General features: G+C 42.0%; 1 protein-coding gene across 1 annotated transcript; it reads left to right on the top strand.

The window, feature by feature from the left end:
* The first annotated feature begins 6,220 nt into the window (after positions 1–6,220).
* LOC104405129 (scale keratin-like) lies at positions 6,221–6,583 on the top strand. Its single transcript, XM_010013738.1, has one exon. It carries the CDS (start codon positions 6,221–6,223, stop codon positions 6,581–6,583), a length of 363 nt encoding a protein of 120 aa, XP_010012040.1.
* The last annotated feature ends 5,115 nt before the right edge of the window (positions 6,584–11,698 follow it).

An 11,698-nucleotide genomic window follows, 5' to 3' on the forward strand; every position in this document is an offset into this window, starting at 1 on the left:
CACCCATGGAGGTGCCAGACCCAAAGGAGCTCTGCACATCCTGGGAGCTCCCATACCCATAGGAGTTGCCTATCTCCAGTGGGGCTGAGGTGCCCACAATGCTCTCCTGAGGGCAGGAGCTGAGGATGGGGCCTGGGAAGACAATGGCCACGGGTGGTGGGTAGACCACAGCACGGGAGTCCCCACAGGAGGTGACGCAGGGCTGGCTCCAGGCATTGGCATATGGCGCAGGGCAGCTCACATCACAGGGTGAGTAGCTGCCATAGTTGCAGACCTGTCCGTTGAAAGACATCTTTCTGGCTGGAATTAAGCCTGAAACACAGAGAGTGGGAGAGCATGGGTGAAGGGTGCCACTGCAGGTGTGCTTGCAAAAGGGACCCTCATTTATTCAAAGCAGTGACAGTGAAGAACACATTCGGAGGACAAATGCCACAGGAAAACCCATTTGGAGTTAGAGGTGAGAAAGAGTAAAATGCATTTTGCCTATTTAGAATATAAAATACAGAAAATAGACTCTATTTTCTATTACTCTATTTCATATATTGAAATGGTTGTTACAGCGCTCCTTAATCTGAATTTTTTAGAAATACATTGATCTTACGTGTTAGCTCAAACTCCCCTCTGCCCCACAAAGTGACTTACTTGGTTGAGCAGAAGTGGAAGGAGTCTCGTAGAGAAGTGGTTTGAAGACACTGGGCTACAGGTACTTTTATACAGCTTCTCGATTTGCCCTGGGGGAAGTGAACCATTCTTTTCCTCATTTGTACTCATTGTCCCTCAAATAGACCTGTTTGCACTCACTCAAGGTAATTGTTGTCTGTATTGTTTCTCCTAACTCACTCCACCTCAGATGGCTTTTCATCATTGTTATGATGCATGTAGGCTTGCATGTCAAACGGAGAGTATTTCCATCTTCGTTGTAACTCAGTTGACTTTATTGGGGACAGAGGGAGATCAAGATTTACCTTGCTATGAATCTGAAAATTAATTCGCCAAATTATCTTCTTTATTATAACTTAACTGGTATCTCTATATGAGTTGGCCATATATTGGTGTTTGCTTAATTTTTACACTGTTATAAATACTAAGCCAGAGCTGGTGATCAAGGTCTCAGACCTTTGTCCAAAGCCACAGTATTCTGTTTGATACTTCTACTAGTATTTCAGCTTAACTTTTTTACTTTCCATAGCAACTCATTTAGAGAGAAAGAAAATTTGAGGTTTGGAAGGAATAATTTTAAATCCTTTTAAATTTCATAGTCCATATTCAGCATTGGACTGTTAGCTACAAATTGCCAGAACTGGGTACTGTGAAATGGGGTACTAGATGTGCCCTATTTAAATGGCAGGTTTTAACTTTTACGTATGAAACACAGAAATTAATGCCCAGCTCTCAGGTATTGTAACTGGGTGTAGAACCAAGGCAGAGTGACATGGTTTAGTGGTGGTCTTGGCAATCCTGGTGTAATGGCTGGACTTGATGATCTTAAAGGTCTTTTCCAACATAGCTGATTCTATGGTTATAATGATGATCATCCTTGACTTAAGGAATGATCTTTACTAATCTTAAAGAATTCATACACCAACATGTATAGCTTACTGAATTGGGAAACAGAAGTGCAGAAATAAAATTATTAAATCTCAGAAACCTGTGTTAGCCACCATGTACCTGTCCTATTATTTTTCTGGGCTGAGAATACCAGAATCTGTCTCAGTTATGTTCAGGGTACTGATGGCACAGCCTTAATTTCCTGTAAATGTGTTGCACAGACATGAATTTTTCTTCCCATTGTGTCTTGGAGATGGACAATCTCCTATTTTGTTTCTTACAGTTCTCCAAACATTAATCTTTGACTCAGTGTCACCAGTGCAGGAGATAAAAGGAGGAGGACTTGGTGTGCTGAGTGCCTCAGTCTTTTAATAATCCCTTTAAGAAAGCAACAATAGAAATTACCCAATTCCTTTGGGTGTTGTACAAATGAGTGGCTGTGTATAAAACAGTGGAGAAACAAGGGGTTTATATTCTCTTGAGATATAAAAATACTAAGATTGAGAAATAAGACTGCATGTATTAAATGGGCAGAAACTAAACTGGTGTGATCACAAAGCAAATATGATTTCCAGGGAAGGAGTTAAAAAGGGCACTGTAGAGAGACAATTTCCAAAGTCTGAGGAGGAAGAAAACTATTGGGTGAGGATGAAGAAAGGAAGATAATGGTTCAGAAGTGGTTTGGAGGAAAAGTAATTAGCACAGATCAGGTACTATCGGGTCAACTCTTTCGTTTTAGAAGGGCAACTGGTGGTCACTCCTAGCTCAGGAGACCTCTGCCTACTGTAGGCCTGCTCTCCTAAAGATGCTGATCCCACAAGACACATGCTAGAAACCAGGAAATACAGGTTTATTATTTTCCATACCCCACTGCTCTGCTACTCTACCATGATCACTGGCAACAGGAACTGCAGCTTGGTTCTGCATGCTCCTCAGACCTTCAAGTGTCATGGCAACATGGGCATGTGTTATACAGTGTGCAACTTAAAGACTTGCAGATGGTCAGTTTTCACAGGCATTTCCATAGGGATGGAAATGTAAATACCTTGTAAAGACAGAAAGAGAAAAACTGGAGAAGTCCAGATTATAGACATCCTTCACCATCCCTTGTTCTTCCACCATAGAATCATAGAATCATAGAATAGTTAGGGTTGGAAAGGACCTTAAGATCATCTAGTTCCAACCCCCCTGCCATAAGCAGGGACACCACACACTAAACTATGTTGCCCAAGGCTCTGTCTAGCCTGGCCTTAAACTCCTCCAGGGTTGGAGCATTCACAACTTCCTTGGGCAACCCATTCCAGTGCCTCACCACCCTCACTGTAAAGAACTTCTTCCTGATATCTAACCTAAAGTTCCCCTGTTTAAGTTTAAACCCATTACCCCTTGTCCTACCACTAGAGTCCCTAACGAAGAGTCCCTCCCCAGCATCCTTGTAGGCTCCCTTCAGATACTGGAAGGCTGCTATAAGGTCTCCACGCAGCCTTATCTTTTCCAGGCTGAACAGCCCCAACTTTCTCAGCCTGTCTTCATACGGGAGGTGCTCCAGTTGTCTTATCATCCTTGTGGCCCTCCTCTGGACTTGCTCCAGCAGCTCCATGTCCTTTTTATGTTGAGGACACCAGAACTGTACACAATACTCCAAGTGAGGTCTCAGGAGAGCAGAGTAGAGGGGCAGGATCACCTCCTTTGACCTGCTGATCATGCTTCTTTTGATACAGCCCAGGATATGGTTGGCTTTCTGGGCTGCAAGCGCACACTGCCTGCTCAGACAACAGTTAGTGTTGCATCAGCAACCTTGAATATTATACATCTGGTTTTTTAAGGATTTAATCCCAGAGGTATTTTACAGGACTAAGGAGAATGTGTTGCAAGACTTAGAAAGTCCAGTGTCAGGACTCCCAACTACTGCCTTCCAGGTCTGACACATCCTGGGATTTTGGCATTTTGGCCATGAAACTCATTTCATTTAAACTGATCTCATGGGTCACTGCATTCTTTAGGTGCACACTACAGCCAGATTTTCATCTAATTTCTTCTGCTTCCAAGTTACCTTTCCCCTTTGCATTTTTCTCAGCAGGTAAACCACTGCTCTGCCCAAGCCTATGTAACACCCACATGAAATGGGCAATCACTGATGATGATGATTTGTAAAAGAGATGATTAAGACAGAGGCCAAATAACTTACCAAACATCTCTTAGCAATTAAGTGAGCCTCTGGGAGGAGATCTTGGGCATGTCTTGTACTTGTTAGTGTTATTATTCATAATTATAATTCTATTATCTTTCGGCTTATGTAAATGAAGTTGGCACCCAGAAACCATGAAAATAGAGAGCTCAGACAGTCACTGCTGCCAGGAACCAATCAATGAAACCAACTAGTTTTAGGTATGGTGAAAGGAAAGATTACTATCCCCTCACTCACTGCAGAGTGAGACCCTCCTGCACTGAGTGCAGAGGGTGGGTTGGATTTGCCCCAGTGCATGCAAGGCAACGAGGGCATCCAAAAACCTCTCCCCAGGTTCTTGCCAAAGGTTATGCTGAAAATGTGCTCCAGACCACCATGCTTTAACCCGGACATCTTTAACTTGCCCTGTATCTAGGCTTGATGTTACTTTCTGTTTTCCAGGTTTTACTTTCCGTAGTAGGTTAGGGAGCAAGACCAGGATAATGACCAGGGAATTTCTATGCCATCAGATGAATCCACAGGAGTGCAGATAACACCTCATTGTGGGGCAGGAACATGGTTCCTTATATGAGTTTTTCTGTCAAGAGGGAATCATCGTGTAATCTAATTCAGCTTTCCAATCACTAAACGTTGTAAACAATACTTCTGACATATAAATCCTTTAAGATCATCACATTTATATGCAGGTGCAGGAAGACCCCACTGTTTGATCACTCACTTTCATATGTGGTCTGTTACATCTTAACTGCATCCAGGTAAGGAGCTGGATACAGTTTTCCAGTTGTAAATGTTGTAAACTCCTGTACATGGCAAGACCAAGATCCACTCTCTGAAAAGGTCCAACTTCATTTTTCAGGACAATGTTGTTAGAAGCAGTACATTTTGGATTAACTTGTGCATGAGGCTACTTCCTTCCCAGCAATCCTAAACAAGGATTTCCTTGCCCTTTCTCATAATGTTTTTAACTAGACAATGTACAACAATATGCACCAGGAATGAAGTGAGATAGGAAGACTTCTGCAGCATATGAGCCCTCTTTTCCCTCTTCATCACCTCTTCAAAATAGTCTGTAGTAACTCAGTAGTAACGTCAGAAAGGAACTTACATCACAGAGCTGCTTCTCTGTAGCTGTGATCACTATTAACTGAAGCAGCTGAAGTCTGTGCTCTATAGATTTCTATTTTATTTTTACCTATGGAGGAAAAAGAGAGTGGGGATAAAAAGGGAGCAGAAAGGTACGTTGCCAAGGTGGTATAAAAGTTTCATCTCTCTTTGTAACTAAAAGGTTTAAAAACATTTACACCAAGCACGACAAAATCACATTGTTTAAAAAATTAGTCTGTCAAATCAGCAATCCTCTGTTCTGCTGATCTAAGTTATGTGCTTTGAAGCTTGGAGAAGTGGAAGAAGGAAGTGAATGTCTGCAATGAGTAGAAAGAAACTAAGGGTGAACACTGCCCCTATTTTGAGATGAAAGCAGCCTGTAGGCTGCAAAATGGATGTGATACCATTCAACTAATAATTGCTTAACTGCAAACAACACGCAAGGATCCCTCCACCCCTAGATGTGACAAATGCTGGAAAGTTTGTTTTGTAACTAGGAAGAACTACATGCCTGAAGCATGGCTCAGCCCCTGGAGCTGCTCTGAGGAACATTATAAAAGAGCTGGGAGCACAGAGTTCTTCAAACCACTCTTCTTGGTTTCACCTTGGTGGCGAACTGAGTAAGTCTATACTTCAGTTATATCTGTTCTCTGAGTTCAAAAGCTAATTTAATAAGAGTTTCAATGTAAATATGTCTGAGCAGTTAATATTTCTTTTCCTATTAGTGTAAGAATGTTATTTTCATAAAAATAGATTGGGTGACACCTTTCAGCTTGGCAGGCTTTGAAACATATGGGATATATATGGAGAGAATGGAGCTTGAAGAGATTTTTTCATGTTTCAAAGAAAGAATGCTTATTGACATTTGTCTATGCCTAGGAGTACTTTACAAATGAAGACAATATTTTTAGGAACAGTTTTAACTAAATATTACTAGGTTAATCCTCCTCTGTCCTTAATGAGGCCTTGTTGACTTTTAACAGGTTACCTAATCTTCATGATTTCTGTATATGAATTGCAATCAGACTTTATACTTAGCTATAGAAGAGTAACTTTCTGAATATTGTAAGCTTTGAATAAATGAAGGTTCCCCTTTGCAAATATACTTGTACTGTGAGCCTTCACCAGATAAGGAATGCTGTAAGAACTATTTCAAGATGTGAAATAGAGTAATAGAAAATTAAATAGAGTAAAATGCATTTTGTCTTTCTTACCTCTAACTCTAAATAGATTTTCCTGTGGCACTTGTCCTCTGAATGTGTTCTTCACTGTCACTGCTTTGAATAAATGAGGGTTCTCTTTTGCAAGCACACCTGCAGTGGCACCCTTCACCCATGCTCTCCCACTCTCTGTGTTTCAGGCTTAATTCCAGCCAGAAAGATGTCTTTCAACGGACAGGTCTGCAACTATGGCAGCTACTCACCCTGTGATGTGAGCTGCCCTGTGCCATATGCCAATGCCTGGAGCCAGCCCTGCGTCACCTCCTGTGGGGACTCCCGTGCTGTGGTCTACCCACCACCCGTGGCCATTGTCTTCCCAGGCCCCATCCTCAGCTCCTGCCCTCAGGAGAGCATTGTGGGCACCTCAGCCCCACTGGAGATAGGCAACTCCTATGGGTATGGGAGCTCCCAGGATGTGCAGAGCTCCTTTGGGTCTGGCACCTCCGTGGGTGGCAGGTACTCCTACCCCTGCTATTCCCGCAGGTACACAACTTACCGTAGTGGGAGCTGTGGGCCCTGCTGAGCCCTGCAGGGATTCCCTGGGGAGCTGGACCCAGCAGGAACCAGGGCAAATTCCTAGTCCATGAGTGAGCAGAGGGATATGGCTTTCAGAGGGACAATGTACTGGACTGCAGCAGGGATCCTCAGGAGCTGGACAAACTCATCCACCCTGAGAAACAAACCCAGACACTGTATTTTCCTTCCTGTTGGATTAGGTATCTGCTAACAAGATCCCAGCTCTGAGAAACATAGAAAAGGCCTTAGCTGAAATTCCTGTCATTTATAGAAGACTAAGCATCAGTGCAAATTAGATTCTCCATATTCTGGCCTCTCAGATGGACAAACTTTAAAGCTTCTCAAGGCTCCAGTTTGATCCTGGGAGCTACCCTGTTTCATGTAGTCTGGGATTAAAAAAGGCACAGAGAAAAAAATCCCAAACAAACTGGTGTGGTGAAAACCCAACTCATCTCTCAAATGCTACAAATGCAACAAAGACAGAAGATCATCTTACAAACTGTAAGCCCCAAAGAAGACAACCACATCTACCTTGAGCTAACCCTGAAAATGTATTCTGTACTCTCTGCATTGCTGTGTCCTGCTGCTATGAAGTCCTTGTCCTGTTTCAATTAAAGTTCATATTCCATCATAATATTTGCCTTCCGGCTTTCTTTTCTCCTTGTCTTAAAACTGTTGGACAGTGATGCCAAAGTGATTCCTCACTTAAGACATGTCCTGATTATTGATTTGTGTGTTGTCCAGAGAATGTGAACATCCTTAAAATCTTTTGTAAGGATTTGTCATGAAAGGGGTGGAATTAAACAATCACACTAAACTGTTGGATCAGAGGTTGTCTTTATCCTTCCACTAGCTCACAGAGAGAAAAAGTTGCTCACAATGCACTGCTTGCAGTAGAGACTTGTTTATAGGCAATAATGTTGGGAATAACAGTAAAGGTTTACAGTAATATAAAGACGTAACAGTCAAAAGAATAAGCCAAATAACACTTACTTGATCCACTGAAGAGAAAGGTAGGAGAAGAAGGTAAAAAGCCTTGGGCTGTAAGTGCTTTAACTCTTAACTACCTGGAGGCTACAAGATCTACCTGTTAGTAATGACTTAATTTACTTGTAAATCAGATGTTGCTGACTTCAACTTCTTCTTTACTTCTTCAACTTCTTCTTCCTTCAACTTCCTTCAGCCTTTCTTAGGGTTAGTTTTTAGGTCTGAGCCCACACAGTGCGACATCCATCTGACAATTGACTTACTTAGGCTGTTTCTGATCTCTTGTAACGGACAACAAAAGGTTTCATTTTCAAGCAAAATTCCTCATTACATTTTGAAAAATTTGGCTTGAATTCCTTGGTTAATGTGTTGAAGAAATCCAAATCCTCCAGCTGGAAGCAGAGCTGGAAACTACATAAATCTGCATACTCCATGGAGAATTGCAACTTCCTTATACAATGAAGTAACCAGCAAAGTTAACACTGGAAAAGGAAGGCTTATATTATTTGTGTTGTATAAGTTTAGTTAGGAGAGCTTAATTTAGCACACTGCTTGGCTGGTTTTCAAACTTTTTTTAAACATCATAAGCCCAGAGTTTATGCAGGGTAACCCTCTTGGGTATCTTTTCAACTGACAGATGAAATTTACACCATATAAAGACCAGAAGGTTCACAAATTTAAGACTTTGATTTTAGTGTAGCAGAGAACAACAAATTGTTTTCTATGGCAAAGAAAATAACCTTGACCTGTAGAGCTATGAAGGGTCTGTTTAGGAAGAGCATGAGATGGTGTTTTAAAGTAAAACTATTACTCATTATCAATACGTAAAACTGCAGCAACATGTCATTAATTTTATTACAGTTGAACTCTTATCTACAACACATTAAGCACACAGAGATGTTTTGAAGTCCTATATTCTGCAGAAAAAATTAGAACAACCTACATAAGTGTGGCCTAGAGCTTCCTCATAACCATCCCACATAATTTAAGCGTAATCTATGCTATAAAGGATCGGGCTCAAATTGTTAAGGTTGTAAACAATCATGAAAGAGGAATGAATTGCAGTAAGGCATGTTTCTGCTGCCCAGCCTACACACAAGACACTGTTTCATTATACCATACCAAATGCCAGTTCAGAAAGCTGTATTATCCCAGCCATCAGGGTCAGCAGTGCAGCTCACAGCCATCATGGCAATGGTCCTTACCCAAAGCTTGGGAGAAGAAGATAAGAGAGTTTGTGTCTGGAGAATGAAAAGTCTCTGTCAAGGTGTTCCTGCCCATAGCAGTGGGTTGGAACTGGATGATCTTTAAGGTCCCTTACAACCCAACCCATTTTATGATTCTATGCTTATCACAACCAAAGCCTCCGTGAGTGTAAATTTGCAAACCAAAACACCTGTGGGTTTGTTATCACCCTTTCTCCTTATCTTATGGGGATGCTGTCTTCAGCCAGCCTCAAAGTAGATGAGGATGGTCAGGTACCATGTGCTGTGCTAGGAGTGTGTTAACCTCACCGATTACGAGCATCTAAGTTACCAGCTACTGCCCTGGGCTCATTCCTATGGTGATCACCTGAGAAATTAAAAGATCCCAGTAACCAAAGTAACCAAATCATCCACCATAGCAGGCAGAGATCTTTGCAAGGGCAGAAGCTTTGAGGGTGATATGTTGATTTAAACTCTGCCAAGCTGGTTAACAACTGACCATTGCAGCCATTGGAGAGACTGGGACATTCCTCAAAAAAAAAGCAGAAAAGCAGCCAGAGATTGGAATTCCCAAACCCTCTTTTTCTGTGGACAACAGAGAGAGTCTACCTGGCTGGCTTAGTCCTAAATTCAGTGCCTAAAGCAAGTCTTTCCTTCATTTTGTCTCACTTTGCACAGAAAGACTTCTTTGCGGGAGGAAGAGTTGAATCTCTGTAAGCCTTTTTACAGCAAGGAGCTGTAAAAAAGAATTACTAAAAATAATGGCCAGGAGTGAGTGAATTCCTGACCATTCTTCAACACAGTTGACACCCTTGTGGGGAATGAGCAGAAAATTCCAGACTAGCATTTATGGACTCGTTATCTTATTATGTAGCTTGTAAATTCCAGTAACTGTTAGATGCTTCAGTTATGTTGGACACCATAAAGGGACAGATACTTCACAAATGCAGGCTATGAGGCATTGCCTTTCCTGAGGGTTTTACCATATAAGCATAAAATAATAGCATGCAAAATTGCAGGAGACATTTATAGAGCTAGTAGTGACAGTTACAGTTAACAATTAATAGGTGCAAAACCAGCAGTGGCTGTTAAGAAACAATGCTTACGTTAATTCTTTTGAAACTGACTTCAACAGCATTAGTAGTGCCTTTACTAACATTTAGCTTCCTCTGGTCAGTAGTTTGGTCTCTAGCACTTAGAAGTCAACAGCAATATGAAATGAATAATTTATAGCATGAAAATGCAACTTTAGGGATGATTTTCCAGTAGATTTGATGATGGTTTGCTGACTGCTGCCAGGGGAAACTAAAGTTGGTTTAAAATGGGCAACATGCATTGTCCTTCCAGATCAAACCAAGTCAGATCCCCCTCCCTCATCCCCAGCATGCCTTGGAAAGGACAGGATGGGCACACTGGTGCACAGCCCCTGGCTCAGGATCCCAGGAGTGTCCTGGCACACACTCATAGCTTAAGTTAGACACTATGACTGTGTGCGACATCAAAAACTTCTGAAGAAAGCCTAAGAGCCAGAGTTGATGAGCTGTATAATAACACTTTTTTTTTTTTTTGTCCTCCAAACACCCATCAATTAGAACTGAATAGTCATCACTGGAATGGATCCCAAGCTGTCATTATGGGGAGCCTTCAGCCGCTGACTGTCTCACAGCTCTTTCCCATTCATCATCCTATTCCCAGGAAGCTAAATGGGCTTCCTAACCCAGCTTCAGGAAACACCACAGTGTCAGAGCAGCAAATGCCCTGGCACAACCCTCCCACAAGTGCTAGATAAAAGTGAAATAAAACATCAGTGCATCCTCCAGGCAGTAGCTTCTTCCACACCAGTGCTGGCTCCTGGCCATATCCACACCCTCAGCTGTGTGCCTAGGTGAGAGCTTGGCCCACTGAGCTGAAGAAAACCCCCAGAACTAAGTCAGACCATCAATCTAAGGCTTTCAGTTGTAACCTCCTTGGGGAAGCAGAACCAGTGTTGTGTTTTAGAGCTGAATGATTAGTTAAGACTGGGGCATCTTCCTCCAGCAATTACCAGGATAGTAGTAAGCCTGCACATCACTGCAGTCAGAGAACCATCACTGTTAATATCTCCTGAAATGCCTGTTCTGAGCAAGCCCAGGTCTTTCCCAGGCTGTTGCTCCAGGGATCTCCATAATGACTCACCATAATCTGGAGATCATTTTGGCACACCGGCAACAAACATAAAAACATGATTGGATTAGAAGCAGAAACACAAATATTCTTTATGGCAAAGAGTGATGAATAATTCCATGGCACAGAACACCATACTGACCTTTCCTGATGAAGTGCAGCCACCACTACCATGAACTTTGTCACCATCCTGGCTTCTCCACATTAATGACACTGTACCTTTTTCTCTGTCCACAAATAGGCTTTTCTCTGCCTGTGTGGGACGTGTTGTGGCTAGATATGATTTTGGATGTTGTTCAGCTCCAGATGTGTATGTTCAAAGGAATATTTTCAAGTTAGGGCTCTCCAGCTTTCTTATTTGGCATACATCTATCACTTATGCCACTTCGACTACTGAAGGCTGGCTTAGAATTGTCACAGGGAGGGAATAGTAACTTGCATCATGAGAGGATCTACCTCTTCTGCATCACCTTTCCAAATTAACATCTTTTGGATTATTAGCATGTCTTACTGACTCAAGTTTTGGAAACTAAAGAGTATTGCCTTGAAAATTTGCAGGGCTCATTAATGTGCAAAGATTAAATCTCTATGAAGGATACGGCATTGTGCCCAAATGTGTGGCAAAACGTTCCTGACTGCTTACTCAGAATGGAATAATTGTTGATACTTGTCAGTCTTCTTAATACATTCACAGTATTGGCCTTTGTGTTGTATTTTACTGTAGCTGTTGTGAAGAATCACCATAGGCATAAGTAACCAAGTGCATT

The sequence above is a fragment of the Nestor notabilis genome, unplaced genomic scaffold, assembly GCF_000696875.1.
Source record: "Nestor notabilis isolate BGI_N333 unplaced genomic scaffold, ASM69687v1 scaffold7074, whole genome shotgun sequence".
Lineage (NCBI taxonomy): Eukaryota > Metazoa > Chordata > Aves > Psittaciformes > Psittacidae > Nestor > Nestor notabilis.